Raw genomic sequence first — 23,708 nt, forward strand, 5'->3', positions numbered from 1 at the left:
ATCATGTGGGCTGAACTGGTCGAATCTTTCTTGGATCAAATGAGACAATCAATTATTGTTGACTACAACAAACAATTGAAGATGTTGGAGGACTCTGGGAAAGCCTCCTTTGGCGCTGTTCCGGCCTGGAAGTATCTGTTCAAGACAATCGACCTATTGCATAGTACTGGATTCATCAATCAAGATTCAGTTAGAAGAATCTTTCAACAGAATCAGATGATCAGTGAGGTGGTCTATTATGCGGTCTGCTGCTTCAAAGAGGCTGGTGAACAAGAGGAGAAAATATGGACAGATTATAGATCAATCACCAAACAGCCTCATTGGAAGTTACTGAATGATTCTTTCAAGGGTATTTTATCATAATTGTCTTTTTTAAAGGAGATGAATTGACCAGAGCTGATTTTTATTTATTGATTTTATATGAATTCTGTACAGCACTAAGTGAAACAGAGGAAATAATGATAGACCTAGAATATTTATCAAAAAGAATACACTTTGTGGGGAAAACTTTGAATTCAAAAAGCCCTTTCCCAGAATGGGATGTGTTCTGCCAGGAGTTTAAGAATTCAGCAGCAAAGATTAAATTGCACAGTCACAGTAACCTAGAAATTTACCAGATGAATTTGGAACAAATCAATCATCTTGAACAAACACTCCAGGCTAGAGAAGAAATAAAGCATGACATTGTGTATCTGGTCTGGCTCTTATACAAGAAATTTGATCCAGAATTTGCTGTTTTAGGGGTTTCAGAACTTCCATATGCTATTTGCGACTATCTTGACTTCATTGAAACCCATTACTTTCAAGGAATCATCAAAGAAACAGTGGGAGATAAATTCAAATCCTTTGAAAGATTTCATGATCAGAAAGAGTTGATAGTCTCATTATCTAAAGCTTTGGAATCATTTGAAATTGAGAACTCATTCTTAAAACTCTGTTTCAATAACCAACATCATCAACTATCAAAGAGCTATCCCAGCAATCTTGAATCAATCCTTGACGGCTATCACCAGAATTCAATCAATATGTTTTACAAATTTGTTGAATCTTGCAATAGATTTCAGAGTGTTCATGGCTCATTTGATTGGTTGGACATTGAGGGTCCAGCTGGAGACATCCTACATACCTTTGAAGATGGTCCAGCAAAGATTTATGCCATGGGCCAACGTAAGGCTGAGATCAAACTTCTAATTAGGAAAAATTCAGAAGATGGCACACCAAATCCCAAGAAAAAAGGAAAGGTTATTTAGAGGAGCTCCCTCCATCTCCACAATCACATACTATTAATGGTCTGTGTTCTAGAAAATCTATTTTTGTTTCACTCTTCATCAAATCAAATTCAATGGCTAACCATAAAAATCTCATACACCAGCAGGAAACCTGCATTTCTAGCTCAAATTGTGCTTGAAACCAGAAACTTACAGCAAATTTTCAATTTGCAAACTCAGTATATCACAGGGTTTCAAATTTGGCCAGGTGCTGCTTGCATGCAATTTTGCAAGTTGGCATTCAACTCTGATCATGAACACCAAGCTGCAAAATTCCATGCAAGCCACATTAATAGTTCATCTGTCAGGCCTTCTTGATTTTTTTTTTTTGGAATTTGAACACAAAATTGAAAATGTGTATGCACATTGCAACCAGCCAGCCTTGGATCCCCTTATGGTTGTGTTAAATTCTCTATTTATTTCATTTTTTTATTTTTGAATTCTGTGCCTTAACAAAGAGATCCTGATGTTATTGGTTGAGATCTTGGAAAAAAACTGCCTAGATTTAGTCATTGTTATTTTCTTTGGTGTGGCCTGAAATTTGGGTTTATATATTATGAGCCCCACCAATAAGAGTCTGAAATTCAGATATCTCACTGGGTATGGTCAACGGTGTAAAAAGTGCTATACATGTATATGTATTGGCATATACAGTGTATAGCACTTTTTTGAATACATGAGTCCATGAATACTTTGTATAGCATCAAATTTGCAATACACCATAAATACATTGTATTTATTTTTGCAGATACAGAGATTAGAATCCATTTGTATTGCATTCTAAATGCAATACAAGTCAGATACAGTATTCCTTGTATTCTCTCTACATTTGTTTTTTTTTGCATTTCTAGGCGAGGGGAAGGGGAAGGAAAGCCAGGAGAAAAAGACATGATGACTAGAAAAATAAAGAAAGATAAATTAAAGCAAAGAAAATCAACCTTTGGCAGTAGCTCCCTTGGTTTTATCATCTTCCAAGCTGGCCAATTCTTGAGACACAATCCCTTGAGCTGTTTCAAAGTCGCCATCCGCCTCAAATCCCTGCCGCAACCATTGATGAACACTCACTGATCTCTCGATCGTTCTGGGGGATAAACTCCCTCGATCTCGTCCACAAACATCTGCCGCCGCGGAGAAGCACCGTTCCACGCTTGCTGATGTTGCCGAGCAAGCTAGGTAATCCTTGGCCAAGGAGGCCAGTATGGGAAACTCGTCGTGGTGTTCCTGGGATAAAGAGATGGAGATAAGAATCACAAGATTAGTTACAAAGCTATAAATCTGAATCAACTTGTTTAAAACATTGGGAACTACTTACTTTCCACCATACAAGGCACTGGTCTGCCTGGGAGGGAAGATATTTATATTTACCGCCAAGATAGTTGGCCAACTCGTCAGTAACCACGGCATCCATGACAGCAGGGAACAGGTCGATGTCATCGATTGGACGCCGATGATGGTTTGGTTCTTGTTGCGATGTAGCTGGGGGAGAAGGTTGTGTTGATTCCAAATCGGCAGCGAGTTCCAATTTTCGGTAATTGAATTTCTGTTTCGTCAATTGCTGATTTTTTTGACTTCCTTCGTGATTTCTGCGGTATCAAAGCTGACGTGGATCCTTGCTTGCGAGCAATAGACGAGGTGCTAGAGACTCGCTTGCGGGGCCGAAATTTCTGACTAGGGGTGGGCTGGCACGAAGGGATGGACTCGCTGTTTCTCTGTTCCTCTTGTCGGACAGATCGGCGTGCATTGACTGGAGTGGAAGCTCGGGTAGATTGACCAGAGAGGCGGCGAGAGGAAGATCGAACCATTGAAGCAATTGCGCAATCGCACCGGAGCAGTTGCCAGCAAATTTAAGGAAGTTCTGTGGGAAAAAAGGCTGGATATTAGTACATCAATTCCGGAATCTTGAGGTGATTGGAGGAAAAAGATAAAAAAAAACTTACCTTGGAGTCGGTGGATTTGGAAAGGAATCAGGAGGTGGGAATCGGACTCCGGAGGTTACGGACTTAGAGTTTGGAGCTTGAGCCGCCAGCAATCTCGGTTAACTTGACCATTGACGTCACATATTACATGAAAGCTGATGAACATGGGATGTGACACTTGATGCCGCGGTTCCAGCGATACAGATTCTGGTCTGGAGGTCTGTATATGTAAAATACATGTAATTGCATCCATGGATGCAATACACTAAGGTGTATTGTATTGCATCCGCAGCAGCACCAACTGAGTACAACATGTATTACATCGGACTTGCGATGCAATACAAATACAATGTATTGCCTATACATTCTGCAGCAATACAGGGTCAATACAAATACGTGTATCGGACTTTTTACACCGTTGGTATGGTTATGAATATCCAAGCAAGTATACATGTAGCTGCCTTCAGTACCTAGTAGCACACTGTAGAGAATTGAGGCTGCTGGGGAGCAACGCTTTTGTAGCACAAAAGAGCATGTAGCACATTGAGGCTGCAGTGCAGAGATGCTTTTGTAGCACAAAAGCGCATATATGATAGCGCAGCTACACTTATGTAGCACACAAATAGTGGGAATAAAGTGGTTTTGCACTGCACTGCACTGCAATATTTTTTAACATGTGATTTGGCACACTCCTCCAACATTTAGGTTACACAGTATCCCACATTTATTACTGGATATCACAGGATATCTGGTAGTTGTTGAAGTGCCAGACTGGTTCCAAATAGACATGGCCTTGCGGTACCCGTTTGGCAGTACCTGGCACCAGCTGGTGGGTACCGCTTGGCTCTTGATGGTACCCACCAGCTGGTGCCGGGTGCGGTACCTGGTGCCTGCTTTTGGGCAAAATTTGACCCGGTACCCGGATACCGCTCCGGGTACCGCTCAGAAACCCCCCTATAGGAGTCTCACAAGACAATCACTCCTCTCAATGACCGCATCTGTTCCGGTCATTGAGAGGCATGTCTACTCCTCTCAATGACCGGAACGGAGAGGAGTTGAAACAGAAGGCAATTAAGCACTCCTCTTGATGACCAAAACAGTCCCGGTCATTGAGAGGAGGAAACACACTTCACCGGAATGGTCCCGGTCATCAAAAGGAGTAAGCACACCTATTGATGACCAGAACGGTCCCGATCATTGAGAGGAGTAAACACACCTCTTGGCCTCTTGGTGACCGGAGCAGACCCAGTCATCAAGGGGATTAAGTAATCCTCTTGACTCCGGTCATTGAGGAAGTGTTTACTCCTCTCGATGACCGGGATCATTCCGGTCATCGAGAGGAGTGCTTGCCTCTTGGTGATCGGAGCAGACCCAGATGTCGAGGGGATTAAGTAATCCTCTTGATGACCGGGTCTGCTCCGGTCACCGAGAGGCAAGCACTCCCTCAATGACCGGAGCAAACTGTTCAATGAGAGGAGTGATGAACAGTTTGCTCTGGTCATCAAGGGGAGTCTTTACTCCTCTTGATGACCAGAACGGACCCGGTCATCTAGAAATTAAATTGAGAAGATTTCCTTTTTTGTTTTTATTGGCAAGTACCGCTGGTACCTGCCTGTTGGTGCCTGGTGCGGTACCAGGTGCCTGCATTTGGCTAAAATTTGATCTGGTACCCGGGTGTCAACCGGTACCCGGGTCCCATGGGGCCATCTCTAGTTCCAAAAATCCTTCTGGGTTGTAAAACTATTTTGGGAAATTCCATACCCAAGCTGTGAGCAATCCCCCATAAATATTTCTGCCCCAACTATTGGAGCAGTATAGAGAGTTTTAATTTGTCAGTTTAGTGCCATTGGGTCCAGCTTCCTACTAAGCACAGCAGGAAAATTTATTGCCTCATTTGAATAATGCTCCAAACAGGGCCTTCACATGTCTCATCTGTGAAATTCAATCTTCATCAAGAGTGAGACTTGTGATTGCTGAGTGACAGGTGACTTGCCTCTCATGAATGGTGACCTGTCCATGAATAAACTCTTCTTGATCACTGCAGTTGCACAAGGCATTCTACCGTACAGCCTTGCCTGCAACAAGACATTTGAAACACGGGCCGGATCTAGGTGTAACAACTGGCTTATCGGTCGTTATTATTTTAAATTATATTAACTAATGTTTAGATAATCAAGAGAAATGATGTCATCTGATTGATGAATCATGCGCTTAACAATTGTGAGTTTTTATTTACGAATTAATACTCAGTTGTTTCAGAAATATTGTTCCGAGAGTTTTGTTATATTCTCGTTTCTCTCTTCGTCTTTGTTCCTCTTTCCTCTTTTCTTTATCTCGATATTCTTGTTCTTTACATTTTATCAAAATAGAAGTAACATCCTTTATCCCATCGTGTTAAAGGTTATTCTCATTAGAGTTTCTACGAGAATAATCCTTTCCTCCTCTCGCTTATGCTAGGCTACCTTGCCAATTGAGATAAGCCGAGTAGGTTGGCCTTTGCAAATTGGCGATAGACTGCGCATGAGAGAGAATCGTATTGTCCCGATCCAAACCATCATTAACTCGCAAACCGGACAATAAATCAGAAACATTCGGAGTGGGAGGAATTATAGGAATGATAGGAGTGGTGAAATGAGGATTAGTATTAGGACAATGATTAAGATCGATAATACCCGGAATGGGACGAGGAACAAAGTTAGGCGGTTCCGGTCCGGGATCAGGAAGAGTATTATATGGAGGAGGAATAGCGTTATCAATTAAGGTGGCAGCGTCATTTTGAGGGGGAAGAACATTTGGTGTCGGAGAAAATTGGATAAACAGGGTGGAAGCGGTAGTAGTAGCGTTAGGAAAAGGCATTCGATGAGAAGATCGCTCAAGGGGAGAAGAGTTATCAGACATGATACCACCGAAAAAGCAATCGCCCGAAAATCTTGAGTGTTGAGTATGATTGAACACGAGACTTGAAAATTCGTGAATGAATCTGCAAAAAAAAAATTTCTTCCTTTAGCTTTGAGTAAACAAGATTCCAAGAACGTTATTTGTTGAGGAATCTGAGTATGAAGATCTCGATATAATTGTGAAGGCCAACCTACTCGGCTTATCTCAATTGGCAAGGTAGCCTAGCATAAGCGAGAGGAGGAAAGGATTATTCTCGTAGAAACTCTAATGAGAATAACCTTTAACACGATGGGATAAAGGATGTTACTTCTATTTTGATAAAATGTAAAGAACAAGAATATCGAGATAAAGAAAAGAGGAAAGAGGAACAAAGACGAAGAGAGAAACGAGAATATAACAAAACTCTCGGAACAATATTTCTGAAACAACTGAGTATTAATTTGTAAATAAAAACTCACAATTGTTAAGCGCATGATTCATCAATCAGATGACATCATTTCTCTTGATTATCTAAACATTAGTTAATATAATTTAAAATAATAACGACCGATAAGCCAGTCGTTACACTAGGGCTGAGCATGTTTGCAGTATTTCATTTACATAAATGACATTTTTGAGCTCTTTGGAGCATGTAGATTCCAATCCTATGAGGGCTAAAGGTTTCTGATTTTGAGCCTCAAATTACAAACATGGGCCCAACTACATACTATGTGTATGTTGAGCTCTGTGACACCGCTGCAAGCGTGGAGGAGTTGTGATCCTCACCTCTTTTGCTGGCATTAAGTAGCAAAAAACCAGACCCGGCTGGAATTGCGAACGGGCCCCCCGGGGGTATTTCCTGTACGGTAGGATGCCTTGTGCTGCCAACTGTATCCGTGTGGGATGTTGCCCATTGTTATCGGACTGGAATGTTTAGAAACCAGCTCAAGTTGGGAATACCCCGCAGGTCCAACACTCGATCACTGCATGGTCATTATTATAGCTCGACCTCAATCATCAAAACCTTCTGCAGCCGCCATTGTTCGTCTGAATCTCAATTCAAATCAGAACATTCATCAAAGGCTGATGTGGTCGAGGAGCTTGAGAGGCGAGGTCTGATTGCTCAGGTGACCAGGTAAGCATCGGTTCTGTAAATTTTGTTTCCTGGCCGATCCATCTAAATCATTTACGATTGCGTCCTGACATGTCAGTCGTGCCATCCGACAACATTTATTAGATCGGCCGCGCACAATTTATCTGGGTATCGATCCCACTGCCCAGTCCTTGCACGTTGGAAATCTAGTGGTGCTCATTGCTCTTCTTCATTTCACACTCCAGGGACATCAGACCATCGTCTTAGTACGCATGTCTTTCCTTTTCAAGAACCTCTTCTCCTCCGCAACGACAATTACACACACAGATTTTTAATTCTGACGGGTTTATCGTGAACATTAATCAGCTTGGAGGAGCGACTGGATCTGTCGGAGATCCATCTGGTCGGAATTCTGAGAGGGTGGCTTTATCCGAAAACGTATTGAAAACCAATCTGCAATCCATCGAAAATCAGTTAAAAACCCTGCTTTCAAATTGTTTTAAACATGCCTCCACCGCGTTATCGATCAACCATCCACCGAATGCTCACCCAATCAATCCATTACTACCCATGATCAAAAACAATCTTGAATGGACGAAAAATCTTCCGCTGCTGGATTTTTTGGGCTCCGTCGGTAGGGTCGCACGCGTATCTACTATGCTCGCAAGGGATAGGTTAGTTCAGAATCCAGTTTCTTGGGACAGGGCGCGACAAAGAGGAGAAAGGTGGAAACCCAGGATTGATTCATTTTGTCCAACTTAGTGTCAAGCAACGATTAGAATCAGGATCAGGGATATCATTTACGGAGTTTACTTATCAACTTTTACAAGCATATGACTTTGCACAACTACGTTCGAGATATCAATGTACGATTCAACTTGGAGGGAGTGATCAGTATGGGAACATCATGAGTGGAATCGAATTAATGGCCAAACTGCAGAGCTCGTCAACAAGTCATCTTGGTACTGAAGACATGTCCGGTTACAGCCAGGAATTGAATTCAGACGACAATTCAAACCATAACGTCGCTTTTGGGCTCACCGTCCCTTTGCTTACTACAAGAGGGGGCGAAAAGTTTGGAAAAAGCGCTGGGAATGCGGTTTGGCTTGATCCCAATCTGACATCTCCTGTCGAATTCTATCAGGTTGGGATTGTTCGTGTTTTTAAATCAAAAGGCTTTCATAACCTCATTACGTCTTTTCTCTCCTTTGGGTGTCTGACAGAAATTCATGTCCATACCCGATTCAGAGGTTTGCAAATATTTAAAAATGTTGACATTTGTTCCTTTAGAAGAACTTGAACAACATTTTGAAAGTTCAAAACATCTAGATAAGCCAGACTCAACAAGAGATCTCCAAAAACTACTAGCCACAGAGGTCACGCTACTGGTACATGGTGGTAAGCTTAAAATACCGCGTCTCACACAAAAAAAAGAGAAATGTGCTCATTGCAGAATCCTTCCTCGATATGGGCATTAGAGAAAGGATTGCGACAGGCGATACAAGGAACGGAGTTTCTCTTCCCAATTGAGAAAATTGAGCCTGACGGGTGTCATTGGACCAGAGAAAAGCTGGATGTGACCTTTGAAAATTCTCCGAATAGGATTGAATTGAAATCTACGCAAGTAGTTGGACAATCGGTTGGAAATCTATCAGTCACTAGTGGGCTTTGTCAATCTAAAGGTCAGTCTCTTATCCCATCTCTGGCTCCCAGAGCACCGTCGCGAAATTGATCCTCGTTTTTTTGACTGGCTACTGTACACCTTGACCACTTCTTACGGCGGCGGAACAATGTTGACAGCTGACGCTAAACGAATAATTAAATCGGGAGGAGTTCGATTCAACCACCGTCAAATTGCTGATTTCGATCAAGTAGTATCGGAGCACGACTTGATCGACTCGGCTTACTTGCTACTGATGCGTGGCAAGAGCACCAATTATAGAGTGGTTAAAGTTATTCACTAATCTCATATAAATAGTTGGATCCGCCAATTTTATTCTGTTTTTCGGCTTGACTTCAAATTGAAATTAACTCCATCAATACCTCCGCGGTATAAAGGTTTTGTAGATTCGGCTTGAAGCTTCTCCGGAACTACTACTCAGCCATCACAAGTGCTGAGGCGCGCCATGTGTGAAATGTCATCGGGCTCCCCTTCCTGCCTCAAGCCAACCTGAGTCTTGTAGACACATAGGCGGGTAATAGTTTCGCTTGTCAGTTTGTCTCACTCTGACAGCCTGGCTCGAGAGGTATTAATCTCTCACATGAATGAGATTGATTTCCTAGCCTGCATTTATCGTTGGCCGTGGAAAGAAGCTGTTAATGGATGAATGAAAGAGGGAAAGACTCGATGAGTTTTCATTTCTGGATCAACAAACTCAGACTATAAATAGTGAAAACAGTATGCTACAACACATGGAAAAACAATATAAAGATATTCTAATGTAGACTCTGGGGTCCAGATGGCCTAGTGGTAACCATCACCCACGGAAGCTTGGTGTCTCCCCTGCAACAACATAGTATAATCACTTCGAAGAGAGTGACGAGTCCGGTGTTTGAATCCCGGTGGACCCAACCCCTGGCCGCCACCACTTCCGCGCTTGGACAACTACACACCACCCATTCAACCTTCAACCCGCTTATTAGTTGTCCACTTTATATGTATAAAAACTCTTCACTTTCAATACCCGTTAATCAATATTGAATCAACCTGAAAAATGGTTGCACCCCATCGACCCCACAAAACCCACATCACAACTCATTGTCCCTAGTTGTTAAGATTACCACATCCTCTACAGAACTTGGCCCCATAGAAACAAGTACTGGAAAAAACAAACTACAAACATAAAAAAAATATGCTTGTAGGTAGATATCATGATATTCAAAGTGTGCAATGCCAAAGGCAAAATTACACTTTAAAAAAAATGTAGACTGGAGAAAAAAAAGAGAGCTGAAATACATTAATACTAACGGAAGCTTTTGATTACAAGTTCACACATACAAAGAGCTGACAAGAGATACCTGTAGATTTTCCTGAGGCTAACACATCTGACACCCAAATACTTAGTTTATTTGAAGGGATTCATGGGAAAATATATGTACATGTATGAGCATATAACATTTAAGAATAGGGGATACATTGAGAAATAATCATATCAGATTGGATACAAGGCCCCATTTGGACGCATCATAAATGTAGGTGTTATAATTCTCCGCCTGCCTGCGCAGCCGCGTCACCTTTACACCATGGTGGCGCCAATTGTGGTCCATGTGGCGTCTTGGGGACTGAAGAATCAGCCTTTTTGAATTTGCCCTGCAGTGCAGGACATGCACCCCATTCCCTTCTTCTTGCTACAGTCGCAGGGGTTTGTCCTGTACGGCTGTACATAGTCGTTTGTCTGCAGCCCTGTATTCATGGGTTGTTTGTCCTTGTGCTTCTATTCAAGGTTCCCTTATGAGGCGTCCTCTCTTGCAGGTATTCAGGCCATTGAACATTTGCCAATTTCCTCTTATCTTTTGCGCCTGTCTACACTACTTGAGGACATTTCTTGAGAACATCTGCGGTCAAGCATGTAAGTCATCCCTACCAACCAACTTCACTATCAGCAACCTTGCAAAAATTTCTAAAGCTTTTGCACATCCTAGACAAAGAAGTAAAGAACATCAATTTCACCTTTACCTCAAAGAAAATGGTCCATCAAGCAATTTCAATCACTCTGATGATGGTCTCAATTCTCGTAATCTGCTGCACCGGTCAGCCCTTAGCATCAACTCAGCTTACCAGACGGAACAACCTGACAACAAATAAAGTCCTCTTAAGACAAAAGATTAAAACTGTTGACATCAACCATGGCATCACTGGCAAGGGTTCTGCTACCACTACTGGTACTAAGAGCAATTGCATACCTTTTACATCCCAAACCCAAGCCTTCTAAGGTGGATTTTCTCCCGCTGTCTGACTTTCCTTATAATCTTGTAAAATATGCCAGAAATAAAGAAACAATTTAAAACTTCTCACTGGGATGCCCAAAGCCCTCCAAACTTTGACAGTGGGCAGAATACCCTCTGAAGGGCACATGGGGAGCTGCATGGAATTAGCACACCTCAAGACATGGGGGTGCTACTGTGGGTCTCTTTTGGCAGATTTCCTACTAAGGAAAACTACCAAAACCTTAGCTAAGGTGCCCTAAAGTGCCCCAAAATTTCACAAAACTGTGTTTAATAACCTATTGAGTAATGGTTAACTTCTAGGCAGTAAACTACCAGCAGAAATCAATACTTAGGGGGTGGTGGCTGTTGGTGGCAAAGTTGCTGTAAGTTGTGCCAAAAAGCTGTTGATATTGTGTTTGTTACACAGCCAAAAAGACTAATGAGTTTAAGGGAATATATCATGTTGTGTAATGGCGGGGCTATGTAATTTTTGGCAATATTGTTCCATCAGAACGTGTGATATAAGGGGTGCCCAGTGGAATTAGTGGGAAAATGACCGCCAACCATATAATTTTTTATTACAAAGCCAAACAGTCTGTAAATTTCAGGAAACATTTCATGTTTTATACTTGCTGTGCTATGAATTTTTTGGCAATAAGTTTTAATCAGAACATGAGATATAAAGGGTGCGTGGCGGAATTAGTAGGAAACTAACTGCTCACCATATAACCTATTTATTGCAAATCCAAACAGTCTCAAAATTCCAGTTAATTTTCTAAGCTGTATAGTCTTTGCTCTATACACTTTTTAGCAATAGGGTGGTTGTTCAATAAAAAGTTTATATGGTTGGTGGTCATTTTCCCACTGATTCTGCCATGTACCCTTTATATCTCATTTTCTGATTACACTTTATGGGCAAAAATGTCATAGCACAGAGAATATACAACATACATAATTACCTGCATTCTCAAGACTGTTTGGGTTAGCAACCAAAGTTTTACGGTTGGCAGTCACTAATTACTGTAATTCTGCTGCGCACCCCTTGTATCACATGTTCTTGTTGATGGATGAATGAAATAGGGAAAGACTTGATCTGTTTGGATTTCTGGATCAAACTCAGGGCCCAGGCTATAAATAGTAAAAACAATATGCTACAAAACAGGTAAAAAACATTATCAAGCTATTCTAATTTAGACTGGAGAAAAGATTGAGAGCTAGAATACATGAATACTAACAGCTCTGATGGAACAATATTGCCAAAAATTTCATAGAACAGCCAATATGCAAAATGATGGATTCCCTGGAATTTTTAGACTGGTTTGCTGTGTAACAAACACAATATCAACAGTGGCTTGGCACAACTTAAAGATCGCCGTCAGGACCCGCGGGCGGGTACCTGGCACCCGTGCGCGGGTACCCGCGGCCTAGTGTTGGGTACCCGCCCGCGGGTGCCGTGTACGGGTCCGGGTGCGGGATTTCTGGCAACAAAGCACAAGGTACCCGGATACCCGCCAAAAATACCCGCGCCAGGCGGGTCTTCATGGCACCCGGATACCCGCCAACAATACCCGCGGCCGGCGGATCCTCCAGGTACCCGGGTACTCACAGTGTATGCCGCAGGGAAACGACACCTCTGTACAACTGTGCCGCATCAAACTAGATAGAGTAGGGGGTGCGGGTACACCATATCATCAAATCATATCCGCCATATCTTGATATCAATCCCGCACTCCGACTCCCGCAGGCTCCACCAACCCCCATCAGCCATGAATCAAACACCTTGAAATCCAAAGCGAACTCGACAAAAGTCTCCGTCACGTTCAATTGCGGTCGACCGCCGAAGCAACAACGGACCACCACCTTTGGATGATCAAGACTCTGATTGGATCGTTGTGATCAACGAAAACACCAGTCTCACCCAGCCCGAAACCCCTAGCACCAGCCAGCCTAATACATCAGGCCCTCGCGAACTCACTGACATGGAGGAACTAGGACGTAAGTCCCATCATGTTTGAATCCATTGGTTTTCCTGGTAAAATCTTGCCGATATTCTTATTGCTCAAAGTTTTAATCTTCCAGCTCGAGCACAGAAAACAGCCGCAAATGCTGTCAGTACAGCCTACAGCAGCTACCTTAAACCAGAGCTATCAAAACAGCTCGATAGAAAGGGGCGTTGGATGATCGCCTACCCGTGCAAGATGTAAGCTTCCCGTTTGGTTATGATTTTTCTCTGCCTTTGACTTGCTGATTCTTTTTTCAATCAGATGTGGGACCAGAATCAACCGGCCGACAAGTGACTCTTCCTGCAGCAACCTCTTAAAACATGCAGCGGCATGTCTGGTCAAAGAACGTGATTCGACTTCCAACCGCAAGCTGGCATGTTTAGGAGTGAGTGGAACAGGAAATATTGATCCCCAAGAGGTAAGTAACGATCTCTTTGACTTTTTTTTGATAATTATTAATCTCTCTCTCAATCCCCACTTGTGTAGGTAACACAGCTGTGTGCCATCTGGTGCGCCGAAGCCGCCCGCCCATTTTTGGCATTGGCCGACGAGTCCCTCAAGAGGATTCTCCATCCCACGGTTATCAAACACCTTCCTTCCGATAAGGTAATCTCCCGAATGATACACATCCTCTACACCGCCGTTCAAGATAGCTACCGGGACGAGTTAAAGAAACACACTGGATCGATGTATCTCGGGGCTGACGCATGGCAGTCACCGAATGGATTCAATATCCTTGGCGTCGTCCTTTATCGATTGGTTGAGCTCAACACCGGAGTTCTCAATCTTGAGGCCGTGCCTCTGGATTTTATTCAACTTGCTAAAAGTCATACCGGAGAATATCTAGCCGACACCGTCCGAGCAGTTATTGAGAAGTTTGGCATTCAGGACAAGGTGGGTCTTTCGTTTACTTTCTGATATGTTAAACACTGAAGATTGTTCATTATTTATTCCAGATTTGTGGCATTGTCACTGACAATGCCTCCAACAACGCGGCGATGGTTTCCGAGATGAAAAACTTCAAGTGGGCTCGTTTTAAGGGCAATCAGCATTGGATTAGGTGCTATGCACACATCCTCAACCTGATTGCCCAGTCGATCTTGCGACCATTCGGCACTGTTAATAAAAAACGATCAACTGCAACTGAAACTGAAGATGATGTCAAATCTTCAGCCTCATCAGATGATTCCGACTTGGAAGATGCTGAGGATCAGATCCGCAGGTGAGTCATAGATATGATCTACCCTCGTTGGATCATCAATTAATCCACAAAATGTTGGCCTAGATATGAGAACGATGTGTGCGATGTTTCCCCTGATGGAGATGACCAAGACTTTACGGACAGATATGATGCTGAAGGTTCAGATGACCTCCAGCCAGAGCTCAGCCTTCAAGACATTCACGACTTGAGTGACGAGGACGAAGATGCCAATCTGTACACTTCGTCATCATGCAAAAAAACCCTGGCAAAGGTGAGTAATTTGACCTTGACGACCATCAAACTGGTTTGTCTCTTGATCTGATCTTTCTTTTGGTGTCTCAAGTTTCGCGCGGTTGCTCGCAAACTCCGCAAATCCCCGAACTCGAAGATGGAGTTTGTCGAGCTCTGCAGAGAGATGGAATGTGCAAAGCCCCATAGCATTGTGCAAGACGTTCGCACAAGGTGGAACTCAACATATATGCAGTTGGTGAGCATCGTCAGATGTGAGAAAGCTATGTAGGTTTCTTCTCCTCCGATCATCCAAATTCTCAACACTGAACGTGCGGTTTGCGGCAGTCTTGCTTGGCAAAAAGACAAGAAATACGGCTTGGATCGAAAATACCACATCAACTCCGTCGATATTCAGCTAGCAAAGCACTTGGTGTCAATACTCCAGGTGTTCTATGAACAAACACTTCAAGTATCCACACCTGGATTGGCCCGATTAACCCATATCATCGTTTTCATCGACGAGGTTACTGACCTCCTTTCCAGTGCCATCAAAGGCTGCAACAACAATTACCCGCCTGCACTCAGAAATGCTTGCCGAGTTGGCCTGCAGCTGACCAACAAATACTATACACTAACTGACTGTTCTCCCTTGTTTAGAATCACCATGGGTAAGCTTACAAGGAATCCTTTTCTAACTTTTCTTAATTCATGACAACTAACTGTATTTCATGGGTTAGTCCTTCACCCATCTTTCAAAGATGAGTACTTCAAGATCGCGGCATGGGAGGACAAATGGATCACCAAAGCTCTTAGACTCACCCGAGATATGTTCAACAGTTATTACAAGCCTCCGCCAAATGTACCATCGGCTCACCCACCCAAAGGAACAAAGGTGTGATTTAATTTGTTTATTTTTAAACCTTTGTGTGGCCTCACTAACCAAATTTCCTTCCAGCCAAAGACTGGAAACATCGCTCAGTTGGGGGCTGCGCTGGCGGCCCGAGGCCAATCTACAAACGATCCGCTTGATTCCTGGCTAGCTTCGGGTCTTATTTTGGACGACGGATCTCCAATTGACGGGCTGGAGTGGTGGATACAGCAGAAACGTGCCGGTAATACACACGGTGGCCTTCTTCAAATGGCCCTCGATGTCTTAAGCTGCCCAGGTGATTTCTTTCTCTCACTTTACTAAGGAACGATCATTGGAATCTGACATGCCTTGTTGATCTAGCCACTTCAGTGGATGTGGAGCGTGCTTTTTCTTTTGGCCGCAATTATGTATCGCAAAAACGACACCGTCTCAACTCAATCTCCCTCAGTAGGGGTATGTCCGTGGCATTCTATTCAAAAAACAACTTGATCGAGCCTGGTCTCATCAAGAAATGAAAGGAGGGGGTTAAGGAAGAGAAAAAAAGAAAAAGAAATTAAACTGTGAGCGGTGGCAATGAGGTGGAAGTCTTATTTCACCTCCTTTTTTTTCTTATCATGTTTTCAAGAATATATATACAGTACAAAACAAAGGTAAATGGTAGTATCTACAACATAAATAGTCTGCAATGGTCTCCGATAGTTATACATGAAAATTAAATGTTTTGGATCAAAAAAAGCAAAAAAGTACCCGCGGTACCCGCGAAAAGTACCGCCGGTACCCGCCCACGGGTGCCGTCTACGGGTACGGGTGTCTAAAATCTGAGAAAAACAGTGCAGGTACCCGGACACGCCCCGGGTACCCGGGTCCACATGGCGATCTTTAGCACAACTTATGGTGACTCCGCCGCCAAAAGCCACCACCCCCTCGTAATCAATTTCTGCTGGTAGGTTTATGGTATTCGAAATTGCATATGTCACTGTTTTTATAAAACCATAAAGCCAATTTTGGCTGGGAGATGTCCGTGTGTATAAAACTACTTAAAGTGACATCTCCCAGCCAAAATTGCAGTTTATGATTTTATGTAAAAAAAAATCTTATGCAATTTTGAATACCATCATTACTTCCCAGAAGTTTTATTGAACTCAGTGCTGTGAAATTTTGGGTCACCTTAGCTAAGGTTTTGGTAGTTTTCCTTAGTAGCAAATCCGCCAAAAGAGACCCACAGTAGCACATCCATTTCTTGGGGTGGGCTACTTCCATGCAGCCCCCCATGTGCCCTTCAGAGGGTATTCTGGCCACTGTCAAATTTTGGGGGGCTTTGGGCATCCCAGCAAGAAGTGTTAATTTTTTTTCTCCTTTATTTCTGGCATTTTTTACAAAATTAAATTTCACACTCCCCAAATGTTTCTGGGCCAAATCTGGGTCCTGGGCACCCACAGCGGACATCAAAATTTGGCCCTTGCAACGTCCATGTTATGAGCCGTAGCACGGGCTCCGCAGCGCAGACTCACATGTACATAGACTACATGTACATGTCACAAACCATGCTCAAGGTTTGAGAGCCTGGAGATCCAAGCATCTTCCTCATCCTGCAATCTACCAACTTGGATCCAGAACCCCCAGAACCCCAGACCCCTGCCTTCATCTATCTCTCCACAGAACAGACCAGAACAGTCCACAACATTTGGGAGTTGGAAATTTAATTTTTGGGAGTCAATTTTTCAACTCCCAATGATCATTACTTTCAAAGGACAAAGGAATGAATATGCCGGAGCTTAGGGAGACCATTCATTCATTTATTGAATCAAATATTTTTCATTGTTTTTTTTTTCATCTCTTTTCTTTATTCTATGAGAGATATGTGTACGGAGTTGTAACTATTATAAGGGAAAAAAGGACAAATCAATCAATCTTCTTTGAAACTGGATCAGGACTCCCCAAAAACACACATTAGCACAAACACAAAGATAAACATCATCATCAACATATATATTATGGAACTCAACGCAAAACAAACACAAAACTGAAACTGAAATAAATCCCAATGTAGTATGATCAGAAGACAAAACTGGGCGAAGAAAAGAGGAGGACATGACCCAAACAAACAAACAAACAACCAACCAATAAACTGTTTATTTTGTGTGTGTTTTTTTGGTTGGGAGAAGGAGGGACAGTTGAAGCCAAGGATTGAAATGAATGTGTGGTTGGAGTCAGCGATGGGATGGGATGGGATGGGATGGGATGGGATGGGATGGGATGAGAGGCAAGGAATGAAGGGGAACGGTGTCAAACAAGACGGGGTTGATGATCACAAGAGGGATAAAGATAGGTTGGATGAGGGAAAGGAAGGCTGTGGAGGATGTATTATTTTCCTTTGGCTTGTTGTCTGGCGGCCTGTGGAGAAAAGGAAAGAGGAGTATAAGCATCAAGAGCACAGGTGTTGGAGACAGAGAGGGAAAGGGGAGGGGACCTTGATGAGAGGGCCAAGAGACCTCAGATGATCGAGCTTGGAGTTTTTGTTGGAGGCGGAGGCGCAGTGATGGATGATGAATTTATGGTTCAGCAGGCCGACCGAGTCCGGGCGCCGGTCCACCTGGACCTCCAAGGCGAAGCTGAGGAAGTCGAGCAACAGGCTCGAGTACTTGGTTTTATCCAGCTTGGGAGTCCCGTTGGTCGCGATCAGATAAAGCGCCCTGAGCGGGTTGTCGGCCAGGTCTATGTGGGGAGGGGGAGAAATCAGTCTCGTTTTTTTTCTTTGAGAAGGAGGGGGTTCATGTCGCTTACATGGCGGCTCGCCCTCAACCATCTCGATACACATGATCCCTAAGGACCAGATGTCCACCTTCGGCCCGTACTCCTTGCGCGTGACGACCTCGGGGGCCATCCAATAAGGCGTGCCGACCATGGTGGTCCGCTTAGCATGACCCTCGTTGATCTGGGCGCAGAAGCCGAAGTCGGCTATCACGGGCCGGTGGGGGAGCGGGGTCGATGATCGTCAGCCGGCAGTCATGGGGGATGTCGCAGAGTCCCGAAGAGTGAGAGGGATCGACTTACTCAGCTTGACGTCCCCCTGGAGAGAGAGGAGGACGTTGTCGGACTTGATGTCCCGATGGATGACCCCGTGGGAGTGGAGATGATAGAGGCCGTGGAGGACCTCCTTGGAGACGGCGGCGATCTGGCCCTCGGTCATGATGTTGCAGGTGACCACGTCGGTGAGCGAGCCCCCCTCCATGTACTCCATGACCACCCAGAGGTCGCCCTTGAGCAGGAAGGAGTCGATGAAGTTGACGATGTTCGGGTGGGTGGACGACTTCATGACGACGATCTCGTTGATGATGAGGTCCTTCTTCGGCTGTTGCTCTAGATTCATCTGCTTGATCGCCACTAGTGAGTTTGTTCCGACCTGATATGCCGTGTAGACGCCTCCGGATGCACTGCAGACAGATTAAGAGGAAGAGGAGATGTAAGCTGTGATTTTGCCAAGCCGATATCAAGAAGATGACTGACCCTTGGCCGATCTTGACGAGGTTTCGGTAGAGTTTGGTAGGGTCGGCATCGGTACAGATGGCCTTGAGCCGGGCGACGATTTCCTGATCGGAGACTTTGGAAGATTTCTGTTCGCGTTTCCGAGGGACCGATGAGGGCACCTGGTGAGGGGAGGAGGAGGCGGAGGAGGAGGAGGCTGAGACTTTGACCGAGCTGGACTTGGCTAGTTTGGATGAGCTGGATGGTTTAGGGGGGGCGGGTCTCTGGGGGATGGGTATCGGTATACCTTTTGCGAGGGTGTTGTTGAGTTTGGCGGGACTGGGTTGGATGGACCAGTTGTTAGGATGAGGGTGTTGTTGGTGGTGGTGGTGGGAGGATGATTTGGAGTGGGGGTTGGTCGTACTTCGGTAGGATTTCGAGCGATCGAGTGGGGGCTGCTGCTGCTGCTGCTGGTGGTGGTGGTGGTGGTGCTGCTGCTGGCTCGAATGTGTGTTGGGCTCGTCGGTCTGGAGGGCGTGGATGGAGGGGGCGTCTAGTGAGTTTGGGCGTGCTTTGGATTTCGAGGGGCGGCCGGCAAAGGATTTGGAGCTGGTGAGCTGGACGGGCGACGAGACGGGAGGGGTGGCTTCGGAGGGCCGTCTGCTCATCGAGCTCGATGGAGGGATGGCATTGGGGCTGGTCGATGGGAGGGTGGTTTGAGAGCGAGAGGCGATGGCGGGACGGGAAGATGGAGGAGGTGGGGCGGATCGCTGCAAAACACACACACACAGAAGGCTGGGGGTCAGCAGATGTGGTGGGGTGTGATGGATGGGATGCATGTACCGGGTTCTCGAAGACGACGGCCGAGGGGTCCTTGAGTGGCTCGGGCTCAGCGATGTGGCCGAACTTTTGCCAGACGTCGTCGAACTGCAGCTCGCCATCGATCTTGGTGGCATCCTGGTAGAAGGCGACGATGTCCTTGACGGCCTGGGGATGGGCTTCCTGTTCCTGGCGGGAGATGCCTGATTCCTGGAGTCTGATCTGCCACTCCTTGGGCAAGCCTGTGAACTCACCCGTGTTCGAGTTGAATCCGACATGGGTGAGATGGACTGGGTCGTAGGGTGCGGAGACCTCGACTTTTTTCTGGTTGGACAGCAGATCTTTGGATCGGAGAGGAAGAAGAGTCGGTCAGTCAGACTGCGTGTGTGTGTTGGGTGGGGTGGGCTGACCGTTGACGGAGCTGACGAATCCGCCAAAGACGCTCTTGATCGTTGTCTCTCTGCGGTCTTTCTTGGGCTTGGCTGGCTCGGTGATGGTTCCGTTCCCGGGGCCGCTGGGCGAGACTGGGCTGAGCGGGGTTGTGGCTGTGGTTGTTGTGGGTGTGGGGTCGGCTGTGGGCTGCTGGTCGAGGGACGAGGACATCGATGGCTGGTGGGATGAGTCTGAGAGGTAGTAGGATGCGGCGGCGGCGGTGGTGGGGTCGAGGAGGAGGGCCTTGCCAGCTGGGCTCGGCTCGGCGTCTTCCCCTCGAGCGGAGCCTGAGCTTGATCTGGGCGTCGCCATTTTTGCTGAGGATCCTGCTCCGCCCACTCCTCTGCGAAGCCCATCCACCCCCACCCCCGCTACTCTAGGCTGACTCAGCAAAAACTTCAATCCTGAAACACACCACCACTCTTCAAGCAACTGACTTGTTCTGTGGAAATCAATCAGTTGATAATTAGCTGGGAGGGAAAAAAAAATACTTAGTCGGAACTTAATCTGGTCGATCAATCATCCATCATGTAAAGTTGTCATCCAGTAGAAAACAGTCAAGCTCTAATCTTGCCACCCTTCGCGGCTTGAGCCTGCGAGCCAAACTCCTCTTGACAGTAGGGGGAATGGGCCAAGAGGAATGGGAATATAGAAGGGCCAAAGAACAAATAAAAAAACCAAGCTGAACAACCATTTGATAAGTTGTCCTGATCAGCGATCCTCAACCTGCAGCAACCATGATGAGCAACAAGTCATGTTAAAAGCGCACGTCTTGGCGCAGCGCAGCAAGCACACCTGCGCTACTCCTAATCAGCGGGAGCGCTGTTGGAATTTCACATCTCTGGCTCTTCTTTCCCCTTTCCGTCATCTGTCACACTCTTTTCCTTTCCCTGCAGATGCATATGTAGTCCACCTTCTGTCCCACAACCTGGCCCTAGCTGTAGTAGCTTAAAATATCCTCAGCCGTGATAGAATAAACATCATGATATCAGTCTTTCTGTGCGCTTTTCCCTGAGCCCAGTCAGGTGCCTTTTTTCCTCCTCACCGCTAGCAGCTTGACCCCTTTCCGGCGTTTCTTCTCCTTTTCTTGGTGCCTCTGAGCTTTTCTCCTCAAGGCCTCAAACCTTCACCATCTCACTCGAGCCTTCTTCCTCGAGTCATCAACCATTCTCTGGTCGTCATTTCATCAAGTGCTAGCGGCCTGGCGGTGCGCTAACGCTAGAAGTAGCCCACTTCTGGTATTTCTGAGCCCCCCCCGTTAGCGCTAGCACAGCAAATTTGCACCAATGCTGCACTAAAGGCGCTAAGCTTTGCAGCAAACAAAAATTCTGCATTCTAATATATGTGGGGAGTTGAAAAATCAACTCCCAGAAATTAAATTATCAACTCCCAAATGGCATTTACGTCGCACGGACAGGGTCACGACGTCCACCCCCAGTCCGCGGGACCAAAAGTTGACCCGCACGGATTTTGGGAGTCGGAAAATTAATTCCTCCCTCAAGAACGGGAGTTGAAAATTTAATTTTACAAAAATTCCACAAATATACAAATAATCTCCTCAGTGGGGCACCCAAACCCCCCAAAAATTCAACAGTGGGCAGAATGCCCTCTTAAAAGCATATGACGAGCTTCACAGCATTAACACACCCCATAATAGGCATGTGCGGTTGGGGGTCAAATTTGGCTGATTTCCTACTAAGGAAATCCATCAAAGCCTTAGCTACAGTGCCCCAAAGTGCACCAAACTTTTACAGTGGGCAGAATAACCTCTTAAAAGAATATGATGAGCTTCAAGGCATTATCACACCCCATAATAGGCATGTGCGGTTGGGGGTCAAATTTGGCCAATTTCCTGCTCAAGAAATTCACTGAAACCTTAGCTACAGTGCCCCAAAGTGCACCAAAATTTTAGCTGATCAATTTTATTACTCTCCACCCAAACTTTTAGCATAAAGGCAGTAACTCAAGCACATGAAATAAATTAGAGGCAGCTGGGGCTTTTGGCCCCGCCGCAGGCAATAGTCCCTTGGCCACAGATAATAGTGCAAACACCACAGTTAATAGTGCTTCCAAAAAATTTGCCACAGTTTTTAGTCCCTTTGAAACAGTTAATAGTTCCTACACCTCAGTTATTAGTTCCCCGCCACAGTTATAGTCCCCCCGCCACAGTTAAGAATCCCTCCGCTGCCACAGATAATAGTGCGACCGCCACTGCTAATAGTGTGTCCGCCAAATTTGCCACAGATTTTAGTACCTTTGACACATTCAACAGTGCCTACACCTCAGTTGTTAGTCCCTCTGTCACAATGACCATGATTTTCCATGTGATGTTTTCCTCAAACAGTTTTGCAAGTTATGTTTTCAAATGGCAAATCTCTCATGTTATGTTTTCCTTGAAGCTCATCATATGCTTTCAAGAGTTTATTCTGCCCACTGTAAAAGTTTGGTGCACTTTGGGGCACTGTAGCTAAGGCTTTGGTGGATTTCCTTAGTAGGAAAATCAGCCAAATTTGACCCCCAACCTCACATGCCTATGATGGGGTGTGATAATGCCTTGAAGCTCATCATATTCTTTTAAGAGGGTATTTTGCCCACTGTAAAAGTTTGGTGCACTTTGGGGCACTGTAGCTAAGGCTTTGGTGGATTTCCTTAGTAGGAAATCAGCCAAATTTGACCCCCAACCGCACATGCCTATTATGGGGTGTGTTAATGCTGTGAAGCTTGTCATATGCTTTAAGAGGGTATTCTGCCCACTGTTAAATTTTTGGGGGGTTTGGGTGCCCCACTGAGGAGATATGAATTTATTTGTATATTTGTAGAATTTTTGTAAAATTAAATTTTTGACTCCCATTCTCAAGGGAGGAACTAATTTTCCGACTCCCAAAATCCGCGCGGGTCAACTCCTGGTCCCGTGGACCGGGGGTGGACGCCGTGACCCGGTCCGTGCGACCTAAATGCCATTTGGGAGTCGATAATTTAATTTCCGGGAGTCGATTTTTCAACTCCCTATATGTGCCCCCATTTCACAGCAGGATTAACAGCTGTTAGTGCAATATTTTGCAGTCAAAATCCCGCTACATGTGCTGATTGATAGCCGAAATCCTGCTGCTGTCAAGGCTGAAACGCTGCGCTGCGCTACAAAAAAGCAGTCTTTTAGCGCAGCGCAGCGGGGAACCGCTGTGCGGTCAGCCCAAAAAGCGGTAGCGCAGCGCCACCCCTGCAAATAGCGGGGCCCCGCTTTTTCCCCGACCCGAAAAAAAAGCGGTAGCGCAGCGGGCGGGGCCGCTCCTTTCAGCGCTCCGCAGCGGCCACCAAAAAAACTGTGATTTGCGCTGCGCTGTGCTTTTTTGGCTGGCAGAGGGGGAGCGCTACGCGGCCAGCTCAAAAAGCGGTAGCGCAGCGATGGTTCCGCTGCGCTACCGCTGAAAGTAGCGGGTCTCCGCTTCTTGCCAGACCCAAAAAGCGGTAGCGCAGCGGGCGGGGCCGCTACTTTCAGCGCAGCGGGCGGGGCCGCTACTTTCAGCGCAGCGCAGCGGCCACCAACACCGCTGCGCTGCGCTTTTTGAAGCGCAGCTCTTTCACCCTTGCTTCTGTGCTATTTTAAT

General features: G+C 45.4%; 2 protein-coding genes across 2 annotated transcripts; one reads left to right on the plus strand and one right to left on the minus strand.

Moving 5' to 3' along the window:
• Nucleotides 1–6,990: 6,990 nt before the first annotated feature.
• PtA15_14A32 (uncharacterized protein) lies at nucleotides 6,991–9,118 on the plus strand (the record flags this gene model as incomplete). The annotated part of the gene is made up of 7 exons (XM_053163034.1): nucleotides 6,991–7,196; nucleotides 7,273–7,420; nucleotides 7,521–7,828; nucleotides 7,917–8,298; nucleotides 8,378–8,552; nucleotides 8,633–8,836; nucleotides 8,955–9,118. 7 exons carry the CDS (start codon nucleotides 6,991–6,993, stop codon nucleotides 9,116–9,118), a joined length of 1,587 nt encoding a protein of 528 aa, XP_053026707.1.
• An 8,633-nt stretch (nucleotides 9,119–17,751) lies between these two features.
• On the minus strand, nucleotides 17,752–20,415 carry PtA15_14A33 (uncharacterized protein; the record flags this gene model as incomplete). The annotated part of the gene is made up of 7 exons (XM_053163045.1): nucleotides 17,752–17,781; nucleotides 17,858–18,102; nucleotides 18,172–18,345; nucleotides 18,442–18,821; nucleotides 18,895–19,622; nucleotides 19,696–20,012; nucleotides 20,082–20,415. The coding sequence occupies 7 exons, from the start codon at nucleotides 20,413–20,415 to the stop codon at nucleotides 17,752–17,754; spliced, it is 2,208 nt and encodes a 735-aa protein (XP_053026708.1).
• Between the last annotated feature and the right edge of the window lie 3,293 nt (nucleotides 20,416–23,708).

Source organism: Puccinia triticina, chromosome 14A (genome assembly GCF_026914185.1).
Source record: "Puccinia triticina chromosome 14A, complete sequence".
NCBI lineage: Eukaryota > Fungi > Basidiomycota > Pucciniomycetes > Pucciniales > Pucciniaceae > Puccinia > Puccinia triticina.